This window comes from Emys orbicularis, chromosome 12, assembly GCF_028017835.1.
Source record: "Emys orbicularis isolate rEmyOrb1 chromosome 12, rEmyOrb1.hap1, whole genome shotgun sequence".
NCBI classification, from domain to species: domain Eukaryota; kingdom Metazoa; phylum Chordata; order Testudines; family Emydidae; genus Emys; species Emys orbicularis.
Window position 1 is genome coordinate 20,445,309 of NC_088694.1, and position 21,250 is coordinate 20,466,558.

Sequence of the window (21,250 nt, forward strand, 5' to 3'; positions counted from 1 at the left end):
ACTCAGACTCAGGATAGGAATATACAGAGCTTTATTAATGTTCCAAAGGCTAACTGAAGAGAAATTGACTCTTCTTCTTGGCTTACCAGACACAGGATCTCTGAGGTTTCAGAAACCCTGTCTCTTGATTTAAATACTTCCAAGCATAATTCCCCCTTCTTATACATCTTTGAAATAGCTGAGTCTCAGAAAATGCCAAAAGATTGGCCCTCTGGTTCTTGACATAAATGGGCCCCTGCGTTGATTTTTAGTTTTTCAAGGGGAATACATTCAGACAGACAGCCCCTTACAGATATTGATGTAAATCAGTTATTGGTTGATAAGGTTCATTTTTATTTACCGTCTAACTCTGTTAAGATTAAAAGGCACCTTTATTCTCCAAATGTGCATGAGAGGTGGGAGGTGGAATCTTACTGGCACACAGTTCCTAGAACTTAGAATATGAGGAAACAGCTAAGGCTCCGAGGTGTCTTCTTCTCTAGAGTCAAAAACACTCTCATGAGATCCTTATTCTATGGGACATTCTCAAATAATATAAGGTATTATTCTTTAGGTCTATAAGAAGAGGCGGGTTCTTATTACTGGTATTATCAGAATATATCTCAGACGTTTACATCAACTCTTCCTCAGGTATACCTAAAACTTTTCGTACTATTGATTGAATTGGGTCCCCTGAGTTTGACCCTCTGGTCTCTTCTATTAGGCCCACCAGCTTTATCATTCCCCACCCCAAAATGGTGCTATTTTTATGGGGGCCTTGAGATAGAATTCCAAGAGGATCCCCCCGTGTCACACACACACACACTTACTTTATGTTCACAATCTCCCATGCAGACGACTCATCAGAATAACAGTATTTGGAGAATACTGGAATTTATCTGCGAAGAAAAATAAGATGAATGATACAGAGCTTTTTTTAAAAAAAAATTTGGAAACTTTTGTTTTGATTTTTTGACAAGAAATATGGTTAGCTGAGTCTGAATTTATGGTCTTTCCTGGTTTTCAATCCTTTCTCCAAGGAGGAAGTCAATTGTCAAAAGGGGACGTATAGCAGGAGGATTTGCCACCTTGGTTTCCTTATGCCTGAAATCCTTTGGAATCAAAGTGGCAGGGCCTTTGACTATATTTTAATTTTTTTCTCTGAGCTCCACATTTTTGTATTAAATGTTTATTTCCCCTCCCGCCCCTCCATATCCTCCCCATTTTATTCTGAGTCATTGTGGCATTGGACAAGCAATTTGTTATGGTAGGTCTTCAACTCCCAATGGCTCATCTAATTATTTTGGGAGATTTTAATGCTCAACTAAGTCCTCCAACATAGTCAGTAGCAGGGGAAGAAATCATTGAGGAGATTTATGAACTTTCTCTTCCAAACTCCAAAGACCAGGTGGTTAACATCTCTGGACAAAAATTAAAGGCTTTATTAAATAAATTTAACCTGATACCTGTAAATTGAAGAAGTGTGGGGGATAGAGAAGGACATCTTACCTGTATTTCATCAACTGGTATAGTATTACTGATTATACCATTAACCCTAAAATTAATTGGCCCTTCTATAGGGATTTCTCTAGACTTTCTCTCCCAGATAATGACCACCAACTCTCTCTATGATTATGAATGATGTTTCCTTTTTAGAGAGAATTTTATTTCCAATGGGTGAGGATGCCTTAATGATCTCTATGGAACATGGCTGTAAAAGACTAGGGTTGCCAACACTCCAGGATTGTCCTGGAGTCTCCAGGAATTAATGAGTAGTCTTCAATTAAAGATTATGTCATGTGATGAAATCTCCAGGAATATGTCCAACCAAAACTGGCAACCCTATAAAAGACTAAAATGGACCTCAGCCATTTGTGACAAATTATTTAAGAGATTGGAAGACTCTGATGTTAGATGTCTCAGAGATGTAATTATTGAGACAGAGAATTCCTCTCAAATTTTTGAATCATATGAGTTGCTGGTAAAGTCCTTACAACAACTTGTCTCCAAACAAATTGATTTTGGTTTTAATTATCCAAAAAATGCTTTCAAAGATAAATGCATTTGGCTTGATGCAAGCCTCCTCTAGCATGTATAGCTAATAGGGTAAGATGCAATTCCTCTCCCAATTTACTTCAGAATTTAGTAGCTGCCAGAAGAAGATACAAAAGTTTATTATAGCATAAAAACCAAGAATACCTTACATCCTTGTAGAAGGATTTTGAAGCGGCAGCTAAAGCGAAAAATTATTCCATGGTTTAGAAGATGGTGGCTTTGGTAGATATACTCCAATTAGGAACCCCATATTAATGATGAAGCCTGGATAGCACATTTTGGCCAGGGCTTTAATGATTCTCCCCAACCAGTTTTTTTATCTAATTCTACCATAGCTGCTGCAATGAAAAAGCATGTCTTTGATCTACCACTTTGGGCTTCAGCAAGGGACAGTAAAGTGTAGTCATTTATTTTAGCCCAACAATGGAAAATAGCTCCAGGGGAAGGTTTTCTCTCAGCTGAAGTTTTTCAGGAGAGTCTTGCCTGGTGGTGTCCAATTTTGGTTAAATTATTTACTGTCATTAATCATACTGGATGGATTCCATCTGACTGGAAGTCTAGTATCATAGTTCCCATTATTAAAAAAAAAAAAAAAAGAAGAAGAAGAAGAGGGGGACAGTAAGTATCCTGTTTCATATCGACCTATTAATTTGTTAGATGTGGCAGGGAAAATTTATTCCAGATTTTTACTATATAAACTTGAAATAAGGGCTTTAGAGGCCAATTTATTACACGAAGGGCAGTCTGGCCTTAGGGCTGGTAGAGCTACAATTCATAATTGTTTTATTTTATCCTATATAATTTATAAATATACTATGGTTAAGGGTACTAGATTGTATGCTGCTTTCATTGCTCTAAAGATGACATTTGATTCTAGTAATTGAGACAAACTTTGGGCAAAATTAAGACGGCTGGGTGTCAATATAAGACTTTTGTATATTTCGGATGCTCTACAGCGGGACAATATGGTTGGGTAAGAACTAAAGTCAATGGAGAATGTATGACCATTTCCCCTACTTCTAGAGGTGTATGCCAGCCTAGTGCCTCTTCTTTTTAATGTATATATTAATGAAGTGGTTGTGGTATTAAAGGAAGATAATTTTTCTCCACTGCAAATTAAGGGTAGCTCTCTGCCAATGTTATTGTATGCTAATGACATGGTTGTTTTATCGCAAACTCCAAGAGGCCTCTGCCAGTTACTATCACATTTTTCTTCTTCTTGTAATTCTCAAGACCTGGGTCTCAATAAGGTCTTTTTTCTGAGAGCAGTAGAGCTTGTATTGCTTTTCTTAAATGTTGGTCTATGTACTTTTCCAGATTATAGATTGCCCCATCTTTGCCTTCAGGAAATGGAGGAACAATCTGTGTATGCCTTATTTCCATAGTATAAGACCCTCCAATTTATTATAGACTTTGATAGCATCTGCTTCAGAGTATGCGTATTTTGTAAGATTTCACTTTGTCGCCTGCAAGGCGTCTTTGGTTTGGCTGATAGAATATCCGTGGTTTTCTTCTGAAAACCAAAGCCCTGTGGGGGTTTAAGCAGGGAACAGAATGGATGTGTCTCCTGAACTCAGAAACACTTAGTTATGGTGACAAGAGCCAGCTGCAGGAGTTCATGCTTCCCAGTTACATAGCAGATGACACAGGAGCTAGGGAAGGGGCAAGGGGACAGTGCAATATGCATTTGGCTGGATTCTGAGTTGGAGCACAGCCTAGTGGGTAAAGCAGATCCTTGTTCTATTCCTGACACCTCCAGTGACCCACTGCATGACATTGAGAAGTCGTTTCCGCTCTCTGTGCCTCAGTTTCCTCATCTGTAAAATGTGGTAATGATACTGACTGCCTAGACAGCGGGCTTGTGAGAACATATTCAATAATGGCTGCAAAGTGCTTTGAGTTCCTAGGAAGCAGGTTCCCAGAGCGAGGCCCCGTGTTCACGGCCAGCTGAGGTCATTGTGGCCGTTCCCTGCTGGGTTCCCTGGCAAGGCAGGTGTGTCTTTCTGACGGCTTACTTGCCCCAGCTTTCATCTTTACACCCGGGAATTGGCACCCACCAATGATAGTGGCTTCCAAACAACAAGGGCAGCAGAAGGTCCAAGGGTAATTTGCCATGGGTCATGAATTTAATCTGTGCCTCCCCCTCCCCCTCCCTCCCCCCCCCCCCCCCGCAGCGTGCAGACAGAGCTGAACCAAGGAGTGATGTTAGCCTTCAAGGCAGCACAGAAGGGGGAGGGGGAGCAGTTACACTTTCACCGCCAACGTGGCTACAACCATCGTACAAGGATAGGGAAAACCAGGCCCTCAGGGATTAGCTGGACAAGTAACGAGGCTTTCTGAGCTTCGATACCAATGAGAGTTTCAATGAACACAGGACCCATCCCCTTCTCTTTGTGTCTGTAACTCTGTAGTGGTTTCAGAGTAGCAGCCGTGTTAGTCTGTATCAGCAAAAACAACGAGGAGTCCTTGTGGCACCTTAGAGACTAACAAATTTATTTGGGCATAAGCTTTTGTGGGCTAAAACCCACTTCATCAGATGCATGGAGCTGAAAATACAGAGGCGGGTATAAATACACAGCACATGAAAAGATGTGTGCAGATAGCTGGCCCAGCAGACCTGGATAGAATTACCCAGGAAGACTACAGCCTCGGTTCAGGGCGAAGGTGCTCAGCCAGGTTTATTGTCAATGAAGGATGGATCCATCCACGAACACATCGGCTTGTTACAATGGACTCAGCTCAGCCAGCCACGGGACTCTCTGCTGCCCCGTTGGCTGGACAAAGCTGCCCCTCCTATGCTTTGTCTTTTATACATTGATACAAACAAGTTACATATGATGCTTCTGCTCTGGTTAGTGACCCACCCTACCCCTTGTACCTGCTGGTTCGAACAAAACATCTCCCTCCTTCAGCCTGTTCTTCCATCCCTATCCTGACTCGGGGTCGATGTGTTCCTGTACCATCTCCCAGAAATGTGTTTACATGAACAGCCAGTACCTAGGAGTGCCTGCGGTTTACCAATGCTAGCTGTTTTCTGCCAAGTTCCTCTACCGGTCAGTGAACTTGTAAGCAAGCATCTGCTTTATGACAGGGCCTGACTTTGGTTCATAGCATGGCTCTTGCTGACTTTAGTTCAGGCCTTGCACCAGGCCCAGTGCTCCAGGCTCCCTCTCTACTACAGCTTTAATCTAGCTAGCATGGCTAAAAAAAGCAGGGAAGACATAGTGGCATAGACTTCAGCATAGGCTAGTAATATAAGGCCACACTCAGGGTCCTAAGCGGGTTTGTGCGGCCTGTGCCAAAGCCCATGCCACCATGTTTTCACTGCTCTTTTTAACCACACTCACTAGATAAAAGCTAGCGCGGGTATGCCTGCCCATGCTGCAATCACCCCTCTGATGGCAGTGTATCTTACACTGCTTCTGGAGTAAGGTACTGCTCGGCGTGAGCATATCCGAATCAGGCCCTTTACCAGTTACAGTCCATCACTGCTGATGAGCGGGGGCTAGATGCTGCCAGTCTTGCTCACGCAGACTTACTCCACAAGTTGTCCCTTTGATCTCTCCGCAGTAAGGAGCCACTAGCTCAGTTTGAGTCAGGGTGGCAGTGACACTCTCACCATTTATTTCTCCTGAGGAGCTCAAACTGCTGCAAGTAGCATTTATGGCCAAGGAAAGCTCCATCTTCCCCTGTGCCCATGGGGGTGAGTCGATCAGCAGTGTTGTTATAGCTGGGGGAGAGGAGCCCTGCAATGTACACGTGTGCTTAACCGGAGTCACTGGCATTGCTGTGTCGAGTTCTCCCTCCCTGTTGTTTGTTACTCCGCCGGGCCTGGCCTGGGTAAGATCTTCAGGGCAGGGTCTGTGTCCTTCAGCTTGTTCCATGAAGTCACTAGCACAGTGCTGGGTGCAGCAGAAACACTCCCCATGAGTGCAGAGCACTGGTTATTATTTTAATAATAAGTAAGGCGACTTTGCACAGCTACAGCCTTCCTTCTGAGGACTGGCTATCGTCTGCGCTAGTGACCCAGCTTTGATTCTTGTGTCCACTCATTCCAGCTGGGGCTCCCTGCAGGACTGGCTGGGAGGCAGGGCAGCATGTGGGCAGCTCACCCCATCACTGCCAGGGCTGTACCCTTCTGTGGGGAAACTCCCTGCCTGTTCGGCACATGAACTCCAGTCCCACGCAGTCCTTCGCCTGGAAGTGCATATACTGCTGTATCATGAACACCCCCTTCCCAAGCCCTTGTGAGTCAGCAGCACCGAGGGATGCTGACAGCACAGCAGAACCCTCTCTCACACGCACAGTGTCTGGAGCTGCGTACACATCAGGACAAAGTCTGACATCTGGGGAGAAAGCGGCTGAAGGTTGACATCGTGCTTTGTGCTGGGATTTGCACCCTGTGTTGCTCCACCTGTGCATTTAGTGTCAGGTCATGGGGCCGACACTTGTAATAAAACGATCATGAGACTAAGACAACATTCAAAGCCAGATGGTGTCTGGAAAATGTCTCTTTATTGATGGGAATCAGTGCCAGGTAACAGTAGCCTCCGTAACAGATTCAGCTCCCCCGAGGAAGAGGAGGCTTTGATGCACAGCTTTGCACTCACTCTACAGAACAGATGACAGCACAGGTGCTCTGGGAGCATGAGTGCCTTGGTATGTGGCGGTCATTTAAAAAAGGCTCAATCGGGAATGGGAGGGCTCAGGCCCATTTTCATGCACGGCCCTCCACTGACAACACCCCACTCTTCGACTGGCAGCGCACACTCCCCACATTATAGGGAGACACCCCCCCCCCCCCCCCCAGCAGTGCTGCTGTGCTGAAAGTGTGTGATGGGGCTAGGGTTTGGGAGATCAGGGTCACACCCCTTGTCACACATAAATGTGGCTTTCATTGCATCACAATGGATAGGGACTAATGAGGGGCAGATTTTCCTCTCTGACCCCCATATAAAATGCAGCCTTCATTCTAACACACTTCAAGCACAACAATCCCTGGCTGTCACAGCAGTTGGAAATGGAAAAGACCTATTAGATCACCCATCTCATCGCAAGGAGCTACTACAGGACAGTCTAATAAGGAAGAATCTTTAATGCTGTTACATCTGTGGCGCATTCCTGCACACACTTCGTAGCACGACTTTTCCACTGGGTCAGCTTGCAAGGCTGCACCCCAATTATTATTCACTGGGCCCAGAGTTAAGAGCCCATGGACCAGGTTTCAGCTGGGGGTCAACTGGCATAGCTCCATTGACTTCGCTGATTTATACCAGCTGACTCTGGTGACATATAACATGGGTGATGAGCTGTCCTTGAGGGCCTGTATCCATTATGCAATATTAACGGACGGAGGAGTCCATTTCAAGGAGGGGACAGGCATCAAAAAGAAAGGAGTCGGGGATAATGGCACTGTCACAATCCCATAGTGATTTCCCATCAAATGGAGCTGCCATCACTTGAGGCACTTTCTGCAACACATCACGTGTAACCTTTAAAGCAGAGATTTTACACCGGCCAGTTCTTTCTCCTGGGAGAGGAGTAATAATGGCCCAATGACTGGTTGGCTAGGAGCAGGTTGTCCTGGCTTTGTGAAAGCTGGAGTCACATGAATTGAATGTGACTTGATGCAGACTTTATTTTCCAAGGTTCCCAGTGAAGAGGAGAGAGAAATGTCATAAAAATCTTCAGCGTGTTTATTATCAGGATATATATATATATATATATATATATGTATAAAGGTGTTTAAAAATAGTACTATCCTGCTTTCAGAATTAAAGATATATACACATATATATTTATAGATTTTTTTTGCTATTTGATAAAAAAAGGATAATGACAAATTCTGCAACAGTTCTGCCAAAATCAGGGTGAAAGGGGGTTTGATGAGGAATATCCCAGTTGTGTTCGATCCTCTTTTCTGTCTGATGATTTATTCTGGCCTTTTTCCCCCTCCCCCTCTAATTGAAATCAAATATTACATTTAAATTCTTGTGCAATTAAAGCAAAAAACTTCAGAGACAGAGAGGTTGCTGCAGGTGCTCTCATTTCACAGTCAGGATTAGCAGGGCAGCCGAGGGAGTTTCTCACATGGGGTACAGGGTAGAAAGTATATTGGAAGTTGCCATAGTTCCTTCCCCCACCTACACAGAGTCTAGTTACAGCTGAGCAAGAGCTGAGCTACTTGAAGCATTCAGGATGGAATCGCCTGCTTTGCAAAGCATCTTGCTGCCTGATGGAAGCTCTCGGCTGTGCACTTGGGCTTCATGGGAGAAACCGGTGGCCAGCTACTATCGATTAATGGCAGGTGGGTTAGAAGATGCTGATTGTCCCAATGCCCATCTCCTTTCTTAAGGTCCAAACTGATCCCATTCGTCACACCTCAGCCCGACCCCGTTAGTCCAGAGGAATGGAACAGCCTCAAAGGCTGAATCCACTCATTTTCGGAACAGGGTTTTTTTACCCTCTGAGTCCCCGTCAGGATTTTGCAATATAAGAACAAACAACGACCCTTTACAATACTCTAGGAATAACAATGACGTGTAGCTACGGTACGTTTCCGCCCCCCAAGTCCAAGTGCCACCTGGCCATCTGCAGGGATCATTTCTTGTTGGCGATCTGATTTTCCAAGTCTTCGAGTCGGGCCGTCATCTGAGCGAGTGGTCGTGTTAAGGAAGCTGACGCAGAAACGAGACAACGTGGCCTGCTGGTGAGAAGAGGGCTGGGGGGCTTAACATCAGGTTAAGAGGGCGTCAGCCCAACAACATATGGCTAATAAACTAATTGCGCGAACATTTCATCCACACTAAATGAAGAGAGTCCCCTTTGTGTCTGCTCGAGACACCGCTTTCCTGGGAGGCCTGCACCCTGACACAGAGAGCTGTGACAGTCTTCCCCAGAACAGCTTTTGGACATCCACAAACATGAGCCTGCCCCCACTTTGCACTCTTTTCCCCCTTCCTGTAGGCACCAAACAGACCCAAAGATCCCCTTTACTCTTCCGCTCACCCCGTGTTGCAGTAACCTGTCCCTCCAGCAGGAGAAAGCTGGATACAGCTCTGGTAATCCCATTGACAGACACAACTGCCATTTAGGGCAAGCATTTCACACTCATTACTATTCAATTGCTAAGGTACTTGGGAGCCCCTTGCTCTTCCAAAAGGGTACCAGGGAGCACAAGTGAACTGGAACTCAGCTCTGCCAGCCGTCACTGCCTGGTCAACATCATAAACGCCATGGGCCAACTCTTCCATGGCAGGCAATGCAGCCCACGAAACCCCACTGGCTGAATTACGCAGAGGGAAAATCAAGGCAGACACCGTCCTTAGAGGAGCTGGAACAAACCCAGCTCCATTTGGATCCTGCACCGACTGTCCCTTGCTGGTGACCCAAAAGGATATGTTTCTCTGTCAGGTTTTCCAGGATGGCCACGGTGTTTGACTGGAACTGCACAAGGGCCTCACACTCACACGGGCTCCGGATCTCAATCTCCCCTTTGCCCTCCTCTGAAAAACAAGAGTTTAAACAATATCAGGAACCCTCTGTCCTTCTATGGGACCTTCTGAAAGTCCTTGATGAACATTACCCCCAGCTCTTCCGGGAGGTAGGCAGCTACTCTCCCCGTGTTATAGATGCGGGAGTTTGGAAGTGACTTGCCCAAAGATATGCAGACGCTCAGCTACAGGGCCAGGAATAGGAGAGAAAATGTAGCAGAACCCAGGAGTCCTGACTCTCAGCCCTATGCTTTACCCACTAAGCCAGCCTTCCGCTTTCCTCAAACCAATCAGTTTGGATGGAATATTCCATATCGGGAGAAAACACCAACCCCTGTGGGGGTGTTATTCTCGCTGATCCCCACGTACACCTCCCATGCACATTGATGGGGGCTACGCTGGCTCAGGGAAGGGAACAGGGCATGTTAACAAGGGCTACACATGTGCGGTGATGAGGGAATAGATCCCTTTGGTTTTGACATCACAGTTCACTCTTCTTTTAAAATGACCAGCAGAGCCCCTCACTGCCCTTCTGCCCTGTGATTTTATCAGGTCACTCTCTTCAGTAAGCTCTCGAGCCAGGCATTTCTGAGTCCCAGATTATTCTCCTAACACTGTATCTCTGCTTATCTAATAAAAACCCGACACGCTTATCATAGGAAACACGTAATGTCAAACAGTTCTGTACAACACACTCCTATTTTCAGATTCCCCATATTTGCCAAGCAAGCTTCCGGGCAGAGCATCCGCAGCAGATTAACATAAAAACGCACCGGCCGGGGCACATTGCTCTGTTGCTAACTAGGGAAGGCTTGGATCCTGAATGTCACAGACGCCACCGTTCTGCCTCTGAATTCCTCCTGCAAGTGCTTTGCAATAAGGAGAGACACCGTATGCTACAGGCACCGTATGCTACAGGCACTTTCATGCAGCCTCCCTAACTCAATCATCCGCATATTTTGTTGCTTGGCTACAGAAAGGTCTGTACAGAATAAACTGAGTTGTTTCTCTTTATCCAAACTAGACATGGCAGAGGAGGAGTGTCTAAGCTCTTCTGCAATATAAATATTAAGTAATAATCAAGATCACACAGGAAATCAAGGCTGAAGGGCCTGGCCCAGCTAGAGTTGCCACCTGTCTGGTTTTCACCCAGACAATCCGGGTTTCAGCTTGTGCGTCCAGGTGCCATTTGACAAGTCCTGATGTCCAGTTTTTTTGATCTGGGGGCGAAGAGGGAGAACAGGGGCGGGACCTTGGGGGAAGAGGCAAAGAAGGGGCTGGGTCTCAAGGGAAGAAGTGGAGAAGGGGCGGGGCCTCGGGGTTCCCATTACCAGCCATTAGAAAGGTGGCAACTCTAAGCCCAGCCTGGGTGAAGCCACCACACAGGCCCTGCCAGCACCTACCTGGGCAGATGTTAACTTTGAGGTTGTCGACTATATGAGTCATGGTGCTAAAATCCGCAGAGTACGAGAAATGCTGTTCCACCGGCTCAGAGGCAATTTCTCTCAGCTCCTCTTCAACAGCTTTTCCAACCCCAACCGCAAACATGGTGATCCCTGCACAATGGAGCGAAGGGTGGTTCTGTACAAGCTGAACATGCTCGATGGGCATCCTGGACTCCATCGCCCCAGAACATGCCCACAAGGCGGGACCCTCCTAGAATGACATCAGCTGGGCCAATGCTGCCACAATGCTAGTGACCGTAGTGCCCTGGGTGCTTCTGGGAGCATCCTTTGAATGTGGCAGCCACATGGATAGGCCAGGTAGCTGGGGCTAAATGCAAGGGCTTGGTCAGGATGGCCAGCCCCTCACTTTCTCTGCCTCAGTTATAAGCTAATATGTGTATTATCCTGTTGAGAGTCAGCAGGCTACACATACCAGGGACTGGGAGGGTCAGTGTGCCAGACACCGAGAGGCCATGAGCTTCTCCATGCTGCAGGCACCCAGGGACCACCAGCTGTGTGCAGCGAGGGGCAAGTGGAAAATTTGCCTGGAATGCTGGGTGCATGAAGAGCATGCCCTGAGTCCCACCCACTCAGAGCCCAATGAGCTGTGAAGCCGCTGGGGTTCGTCACCCTTTTCCCATTTCCCCTCACCTGATTCCTTTGCTTTCCTGGCCCATTCAGCGATATCATCCTGAGAGCGCCCATCGGTGAAGACCAGCCCAATTCTGGGAATGTTCTGGGAGAGGGGCCTGGCACCTTCGGCCTCTGAGAAGCTGTGCTCTAGCATGTGCTTGAGGGCCAGGCCGGTCATGGTGCCCTTCTCCATATACTCCACCTTCAACACTGCCTTCTTGATGTCTTCTGCCGTCTTATACTGGTTGAGTGGGAACTCGGTGCGCACACGACTGGAATACTGGACCAGCCCCACCCGCGTGCCGTGGGCCGACACATCCAGGAAATCCACAATCTGGTTCACAAACTGCTTCACCACCTCAAAGTTCTGAGGCCGGACACTCTTGGAGCCGTCAATCACCAGCACCAGGTCGACATGGCTGCTCTTGCACTCTGCACCAAAGGAAGAGGTGAAAGGTTAGATGGCACCAGCCCTGCCTCCCGAGCAGGGCCCGCTCCAGGCACCAGGGAAGGAAGCAGGTGCTTGGGGCGGCCAATGGAAAGGGGTGGCACATCTGGGTCTTCGGCGGCAATTTGGCGGCGGGTCCCTCAGTCGCGGCGCAATTGAGCTGCCGCTGAAGTGCCGCCAATCGGCTTTATCTTTTTTGTTTTTTTCGCTTCGCCGCTTGGGGCGGCAAAAAAGCTGGAGCCGGCCCTGCTCCCGAGGGCACAAAGCTTAGAGCGAGCAGATACCAGGGGCAGGGGGAGCAGAGCCAATGGGCTCTGGGACTCAATAGGGATTCTTCCCCCTGGATTCACTGCTGAGCTATATGTGCTGGCTGTAGCTGATGCAGGAAAACAGGACACAGTACAACTGGAAAAAATGTGGCTACAATGTCACAGCCCTGAGAAACCAGGTGGGTGAGGTGATATCTTTTATTGGACCACTTCTGTTGGTGAGAGAGACAATCTTCCGAGCTTAGAGAGAGCTCTCTTCAGGTCTGTGTAAGCTGGAAAGTTTGACTCTCTAACCAACAGAAAGTTGGCCCAGTAAAAGATATCGCCTCGCCCCCCCCCGTCTCTCTAATATCCTGCGACAGCTACAACACTGCACACAGCCCTGAGAATTCCACTTCGACCCTCCGCTCTGACCCCAGAGATTCTTGGGCACCCTTCTCAAAGCCCTCCAAATTCCCACTCCCCCAAGAACTCCCTCTGAGGGCCCTGTGCTTCCCTTGCCAGTCTCACACACACACCTTGCACTGTTGCTTCCGTTCCTCTGGCCAAGGAGGACCAAATGGTACCTTAACACTTCCTTTCAGAGCTGGTCATCACCTCTCCTTAATCAGCCAGAGGCCACTCTACCGAGTGCAGCAAGACTGCCTTCTCTCCTTCCAGGGGTCCGTGTCAGCTTCCCCAGCACATTCACCCCCTTGTGCCTCACATCCCCCAGTCCCCTCCTGGTCCATGACCAATCCTGCCAGCCACAGGGCTGTATTGTTACACAGCAGTTTACTTAGTGGTGAGCCTCTTACTGTATTTTCTAACCAGAGAACCCCCTGGAATTCCGGTCTCTGTTTGGGTTTTGGATGTGTCAGTAGCCGAGATGGGTCTGGAGCAAAATCCCAAGATCAAACACTCCTGAACCTTAGGGTGGTTTGAAATTCCCACCTAGATCCAGATTCAATTTCACATCTCAAGCTGCCCAGCTCTCACTGGGAACACCTTGAATCTAGGTGCCAGTTGCTACAGACCGAAGGCCATACATTAAGGACACTGCCCGCAGGCTGTGTCCCAGATACTCACTATTGCATGTCTTTCCATCAGCATGGAGCTGCTGTCCCTCTGGGCAAACGCAGTGGTAAGAGCCAGGGGTGCTGACACATTTAAACTCACAGCCGTGATCTATCCCATTGCAAATGTCACTGGCTAAAACACAAACCAAAGGGACAAACACACCATGTTACAGGACATGTCATTTCCTTTGTGATTACCAAGGAAGTGCCATGCACAGAACATCTCTTTCTCAGATGGGAACTCAGTGGAGCTGTAGAGATGAGGCTGATACACCCACATGCGCCAATGGGAGATGCACGAGCAATCGCTAACTTGCCGTGAGGTCTGTCCCTCTGCAGATCCTGGGCTGTTCAGCTGAATGGTCTGCACTGACAGCACTCGTTCATCCCAGTGGAACTCGGGTTTGTGCACCCCACACCTTGGAGTGTTCTGAAGTGGGACCCAAGTTTGCAGGAATTAATTCCTCTTAGGGCTGTAAAGGAATCAGAAGTGCCACCAGCAACACGTCTATACCTCCTGGTGTGACCTCAGGGCACACCCTGGTAAACTCTCCCCAATTTTCCCTGTGAGCTCTCTAATGTGCTGGAAGGGCATTCTGGGTCCTGACATGCAAATGAGCACATCAACCAAAAGGACATCATTATGGTGAGACTTGCTTGGATTCTAAGGCTAGCAGCCAAACACGGTGGCCTGCCTGTGCTCTCTGGAGTGATGGCGCCCTCTGCAGCAGAGGGGCTGACGCAGCACTCACCCTGGCACGCCTTGCCGTCGGCCTGCAAAGTGAAGCCGTCGTTACAGCGGCAATAGTATCCATTCGGGATGCTCACGCACTTGTGCTGGCAGCTGTGGTTTCCAAAGTTGCAGTAATTAATCACTGGAAAGAGAAGGAGACACACAGGCATGAGGGACATCAGCCATTCACAGCTCACCCATGACCTTGCCAAGAGCTCGAGGGCTAATTGACCAGCTGGGCCTGTTCCCGAGGTGGGCTGCACTGGTCTTTTATCAGCTCTTTGCTGCCACTTGTCCTCAGGCCCTACAAGGCTCTGGAAATACAGGGCTCCCCACATGGCTCAATGCCAAGGCCCTGCCTCAGGATGGTGAATTAGCTCAGAGCACAGTTGGGACAGGACAGAGGTCTATTGATAGCACACAGGGGCCATGGAGCTCCCTGCTCATCACTAATGGGGCATCTGCTGGCCTTTCAATCTGGATAAAGCATATGTGGGCCACCACTCTGAGTTAAATCTCTCCTCGTGGACGGTGGCTAGGAGCGGGTGGGCAATGTTGAGACTAGAGGCCTGTTCCAGGTTCCAGACTCTCTCCTGCCCATCTCCTGTCATGAAGGAGCCTAAGGGAGCAGAGTCCCGTGGGTCTGGGAGAAGTAAGAGATGCTGGAGAGAGCGATGGCTGGGCTCTCCACAAGGGCTGAGTGCAGGGGGACATAGACAGAGGGCATGGTGAGAAGGAGGGGAATGTCTGGGGTGGTGAGGGGCAAAGGACAGAGAATGAGAAACAAGAGGAGGAGGCATAGAGGAGACAGTCACGTACTGGTACAGGTCTTTTTGTCCTGGTTGAGATTGTAACCCGTCCGGCAGTGGCAGGTGTAGGACCCACGAGAGCTGACACACTGGTGCTCACAGCCATGCTTCCCATCAGCGCAGGCATCAATGGCTACAGAGAAAAAGGAACCACCTTCTTACCCATTCCTTCACCACCTCACTCCTCGGTGCCCCCAGAGGGGGGCCACCCTCACCTCTGCCCTCCTGGCCTCAGAAAGAAGACGCAGCACAGACAGGACATGTCTGAAACGAGGGTGGGGAAGCGTGTCGCACAAACACACTGACATAGGGGCAGAAAGAGGGGACCTGATGGCCAATGCAGGCTCATACAATTACAACCCATTTCCAAAGCACAGAACCTAGGTATTTTGTCTTTTGCTCATTTGAAGGCACATTCCCCCCTGCCAGCACTCGGTCTGGTGACACTGTGCAGGAACCACGTACAGAGTTCAAGGGTATGTCTGACAAGGGTCTGTGTCCCCATTTACTCTTGTTCTGCGTGGACCCCAAATGAAAAGATGCTGCAGCTGTGGGTGGTTACGTTGCAGATGAGTCATTCCCATCTCAGCAACACGATTATCACTTCGCAATAGAACGAAATCCAGTCTGCCGACCATTCCTATTGCTCTCTGCAAGGGTTCTTAACGCAGACCTAGGCCTATGGTCTAAAAGTACTAATAACTAATTAGCACTAGTACCTACGTCCAGCACAACACCAGCAAGTTAGTCAAAATGGGAGGCAATGTGGCCTTGTGGGGAGAACATTAGACTGGGTCTCAGGAGACCTGGATTCTATTCCCCACTCTGCCCCTGGTCTGCATGGTGACCTTAGGCAAGTCTCTCTAACCCCGTGTCTCAGATTCCCCATTTGTAAAGCAAGGATAATGATACTAGTCTCCTTTGTAAAGCGCTTTGAGATCTAAGATATAAACGTGCTCTTACAGGAACATGTCTTTCCATCTGTGTTGAGCTTGTATCCAGGGTTACAGTCACAATAGAAGGAGCCTGGGACACTGACACAGGTGTGCTGGCAGCCATGGTCCATCTCTGTGCACATATCCACACCTGAAAGACACAGTTGGCTATGTTGGGGATTCATTGACTCAGAGCATGTATCAGGTGATCTAAGTTCTTATATTGCCTCCATCACTGCAGTGTCTGCTGATGGTGTTCAGGTCACTGCTATCGGTTGTTATAACTTACATTCTCCAAGGTTTTCATCCCCCAAAGCATCTCAGATTGACTTCCAGCCTATGTACACATAGAGACCACTCGCCCACCACAGGGGCAACATGACAGCTGCTACCAGCACACTGCTGAAACTCCTCTGGGTCCTTAACAGCCCCACAAGTTAGTGATTATTTCTTGCCAGAGTTCTCCACGTTACTGATGCTGCACAGTGCTAGTTGTTTAGGATTTCTTCAGCTAAACACGGTCTTGGGTCTCTGGATCTTGCGACAAAGGATCTAAGAAATGTTCTAATCTCAGCTCACATCCCGGAGCTGGGAAAACCCACAGACCTAATAAGATTCAGGGCTTGTCTACATGGAGATTTACCCCAGCTTAACTAACAGTGTGACTTTACACTGATATAGTTAAACCAGTGCAAAAGTCTGGGTGAATGCCTTAATTTCGGTTTAAGAACATAAGAACAGCCATACTGGGTCAGACCAATGGTCCATCTAGCCCAGTATCTTGTCTTCCAACAATAGCCAATGCCAGATGCTTCAAAGGGAATGAACAAAACAGGGCAATCATCAAGTGATCCATCCCCTGTCATCCTGTCAATGGCAGCATCTGGTAATCAGAGGCCTGGGGACACCCAGAGCTGGGGTTGCATCCCTGACCATCTTGGCTAATAGTCATCAATGGACCTATCCGCCATGAACATATCTAATTCTTTTTTGAATCCAATAATAGTTTTGGCCTTCACAACATCCCCTGGCAATGAGTTCCACAGGTTGACTGTGCCATCTGTGAAGAAGTACTTCCTTAAACCAGGCTTACTTTGGTTTAGGGAGGCAGTGTGGCCTAGCAGATAAAGCACCAGTGACTCAGAAGACTGGCTTCTATTCCTGACTCTGCCACTGGCCTGCTAGATGACCATGGGCAAGTCACCTTCTTTGTCAAGTGCTTTGAGATGTGCTGCTGGTAGGGATGTGTAAGAGCTGGGTATTATTAGCAGTAGCCGTTTAAGCTGAGTAGATAACGGCTTCAGCTAACTGCAATATGCCACTCTTCATTCAAAATAAGTGTTGACATGAGCATTTTCCCCGGTTTAACTTAACCAGTGCATGGTTGTGCATAGACAAGGCTTCAGATTTGGCCACGGATGGGACAGCAAGCTGTGGGGGCCAGACACTAGTTCACAGAGGCTTCAAGTTTCCCACAAAGAAAAGCTGACTGTGTCCTTTTGTCCTTTCACTGAACAGTCACCTTAGAAGTTGCAACCAAGGTCACAGCAACTGGCTGCAACACAAACTCCTGGGCAAAGTCCCCAAGGCTCAGTATTGTCTGTCGGCACAGGAGGGGCAACCAGGCACCAGCCTTTACAATTACTGAGCTGATGCAGTGCAAAGCAGCTTGCGGTGGAAACAGGCCTCCCCTCTTCAGGCCAAGGCCAACAAGGTGATTGCAAAGAAGTGATACCAGGCCAGGCTTTATTAAATACAGATGCACAGACAGTGGCATATGGCAACTGCTCAGTTACTGCACTGCGCGTGTAGTCCACCGGGTAGCTGGACAGGAAATCTGCCCATCCAGAACAACATGAGGCAAGCAAGATTCCAAACCTTGCCAAAGGCCTCTCACATTTCTGAGCTCTATGACCCCGCCCATCCCTTCAATTTGGGGGAAGCCAGCTCTATGTTTCTGTGATCTCACGTCCATACTGTCACTTGTGCCGCTTCCCCCCAGCCTCAGCAAATGCAGCTCAGAAATTCTACATAGGGCAGATCTAGGTAAGCAAATGTGCTGGCTTATGAACTGTTTGGAAACAATTAAGGGAAAGGGCGAGAAAAAGGGAGACTCCCCTTAAAGAGTCACTGTCAAGGAGTCTGGCATGAGTGTTATCGCCTCATTGTCTGTAGCAGCTTCTCAGGAGCGTCAGCATCACAACATTTCCCCTTCTGCACTACCCTTGGCAAATGTTGCTCCCCGACAGCTCAGTTCTTATACAGCAGAAGCTGACTTAGCAATGGGCTGGTTTTGTTCTCTTAGGGCATGGTTTGAAGGCCACTGAAGTCAACAGAAGGAGCCCGGGATGCTGACACAGGTGTGCTAGCAGCCAAGGTCCAGCTCTGTGCACACCTGAAAGACACAGGTCTTCACTCAAGCCTTTTTATGAACAGGTATCGTGCAGACAGATGCGCTGTGAGCTTCCTGCGCACAGATCAGCCAATGCACCTCAGTCCTGACCCTGCATCAGTGCCTGCTCTTCCTGTCCTGTTCCCCTCAACTGCATGGGCAATGCACCTTAGTCCTGACACTGCAGCGCCTCCAGCTATCCCAGTCCTAGGCACCAACACTCAGTTCTTTAACCCCACCCTTAGAGTTCTCTCTGCTTCTCCAGAAGTGGATTTCTCCTGAGCACAGAATAACAGCTGCTCTGAATTGCGCCGGGGTTTTGTGAGGTGGGGGAGACACCCCAGGCTCACTGCACCCATGATCTCAGCAAGGCTCCAGAGGCGAAAGGCAGGAGCAGCTGCCACTCCCAACCACCGCCCAGCTCATGTTTCATTCTGACCCTCCGCATCTGGGTGGTCTGGTCCCACAGCAGGCTGTGGCTAGGGTTCTGTCCCCTTCACTCACCACACAGCTTGTCCTGGAACTGTTTGCCGAACTGCTGGATGAGATCGAAAGACTCCACCAGGAAGACGTGCTCCTCCAGAGGGTGGGAGGCCATGGCCCGTAAGGAGTTCATGTCTGCCCGCTGGACGCCCACGGCATAGATCTCAATGCCAGCACCCCGTGCCTGTGCCGCCACCTCCGTCACGCGGTCCTGGGGCCGCCCGTCCGTCACGATGACAGCCACACGGGGGATCTTCTTGTGCAGCGGGCGTGCTCCCTCCTGGACGGTGAAGGCCAGTTTCATGGCATACTGGATGGCTAGCCCCGTCATGGTGCCCTGGGCCAGTGGCACAATGCTGTTGATGGCCTTCTCCATGTCAGCCCGCTTGAAGAAGGTCTTGAGGGAGAAGATGTTCTGCACCTGGCTGGAGTACTGGATTACCCCCACCCGTGTGGCGTTGGGCCCCACCTCCAGGTTCTGGATGATGTCGATCAGGAACCGCCGCATGGTCTCGAACTCGAAGGGGCGCACGCTGCGCGAGCTGTCGATCACAAACACAATGTCCAGGGGGCCGGTCTTACATTTCACCGCTGGAGGAGGAGAAAGCAAAGAGCTGGTTGGATCTCCCTGCCTTTCTGTGTTTGGGGGAGTGGGAGATAGACGTGGGGGGAACAGGAATTTTTCCTTCCCCTTCGGGCAACTTTACAGTCCCCCCAACTGGGCCAGGCTGCATAGCAAGAGCCCCAGCAGGTGTGACGAGGGGAGGGGGTGAAAGATCAGGCCTGGTGCAGCCCCTCTTATCTTTGGGTGGGGGTAACAGTTCCATGCAGACAGCAGGAGTCACAGAAGACCTGGATCAAAATGCAGACCGAGTCTGGAGCTCCTCTGAGCTCCATTACCACAGAGCTGGGTGAGAGGGAACCTCGGCAGAGGTGGGAGATGGATGTGCCAGACTGGGAGAAAAAAAGAGGGCAAGTCATGCCATCAGTCCCATTATCTGGGGCCCTGGGAAGGTTCAAACTTGCCTTTGGCTCACTGAGCCCCCCAGCCCAGGAATGACATAGAGTCCTCGACTGCCTCAATGCCATGGGGGGCCCTGAATGAGCTCAGGGAATGATGGATTCCCAGCAGCGGCTTTCTTGCTGCATCCTGAACAGAATGGACATTCAGGTGTTAACAACACCCCCCATTGCTCATGACAGCATGGCGGGTGGGCGGGGGCCACAATATTGGCTCATGCTTCAGAGACACCTGAAATCCTTCCGCTCAGTGTTTCACTCTCTCCTGATGGCTGGGGGTCTCCCCAGTGCAGCCCTCTGGGACAGACCCTCATTTCTGAAGGAAGTTCTAAGCCAGGGGTAGGCAACCTATGGCACGCGTGCCAAAGGCAGCATGCGAGCTGATTTTCAGTGGCACTCACACTGCCCGGGTCCTGGCCACCGGTCCGGGGGGCTCTGCATTTTAATTTAATTTTAAATGAAGCTTCTTAAACATTTTAAAAACCTTATTTACTTTACATACAACAATAGTTTAGTTATATATTATAGACTTATAGAAAGAGACCTTCTAAAAACGTTAAAATGTATTACTGGCACGCGAAACCTTAAATTAGAGTGAATAAATGAAGACTCGGCACACCACTTCTGAAAGGTTGCCAACCCCTGTTCTAAGCTTTCCTGGCTGAGCTCGCAGGGAAGTTTCTGTCCCTTCATCTGAGGCCCCAAACTCTCCTCCCAGCATTTGCAGCCAACAGTCTGAGGGCTGTGATTTGGGCTAGCGGAGGAATGTAAATAAGACAGGCCCGGCAGAGCCAACACAAGGGCACAGGCCTGGGCAGCCCAGATGGACTGGCACCCATGAGGCGCCAGTCGGGGCACATGGGACTCACACGTACAGAAGATGCTCCCAGGCCCTCTCCTAAAACCCAAGCCCTGCCTATTCCAGAGATAATCGGAAACAGGAAGACCAATCTGCAGCCACTAGGGTCCCTGTGGGTCGCACAGAACTCACCTCCACCTCCCCCTGCCTTCAAATTTCAACTCCCTCCCAGCTGAGTCCTCTGGGCCTGCTGCTTTCCCCTTTAGGGTTGTGCTGCCAGAACAGTCATGTAGTGAGGATTCCAAGCAAGAGCCCTCCCTCCCTGTCAACTTCAAGTAGAGGTTAACCCCTGTCAGGCTATCAGTTATTAACCCTATTCTGTTCCAAGGAGGCTATAATTTGGCTGCAGACTCTCCTGTCTATCTATCTATCTGCTTGTGCCCAAGCATTTTATAATATTTTGGGGGAAAATCAAACCAGTCCAGTCTTTCCTGACTCCCTGCTGTGAGAGGTCATGTTAGGGAGAGGCCCTGAGATCTCTGCACCAGCTCATGGAGTCATGGTATATAAAAGTATATTATGACACTTGTCTATCTGTGCTCTCACAACGGATGAGGCATCACAACCCTCTACAAGGGCACCGCCTCGGAGCAGTTCATGTGTGTGTATAAGATGGCCTTGCCCTTTAGCAGCTGCAGT

The 21,250-nt window shown here is 49.0% G+C and overlaps 1 protein-coding gene across 1 annotated transcript; it reads right to left on the minus strand.

Moving 5' to 3' along the window:
* Nucleotides 1–8,634: 8,634 nt before the first annotated feature.
* MATN4 (matrilin 4) lies at nucleotides 8,635–19,312 on the minus strand. Its single transcript, XM_065414585.1, has 7 exons — nucleotides 18,754–19,312; nucleotides 14,133–14,255; nucleotides 13,391–13,513; nucleotides 11,624–12,037; nucleotides 10,931–11,083; nucleotides 9,435–9,539; nucleotides 8,635–8,693 (listed from the first exon to the last, which is right to left on the minus strand). The coding sequence occupies exons 1-7, from the start codon at nucleotides 19,238–19,240 to the stop codon at nucleotides 8,635–8,637; spliced, it is 1,464 nt and encodes a 487-aa protein (XP_065270657.1). The 5' UTR covers nucleotides 19,241–19,312.
* Between the last annotated feature and the right edge of the window lie 1,938 nt (nucleotides 19,313–21,250).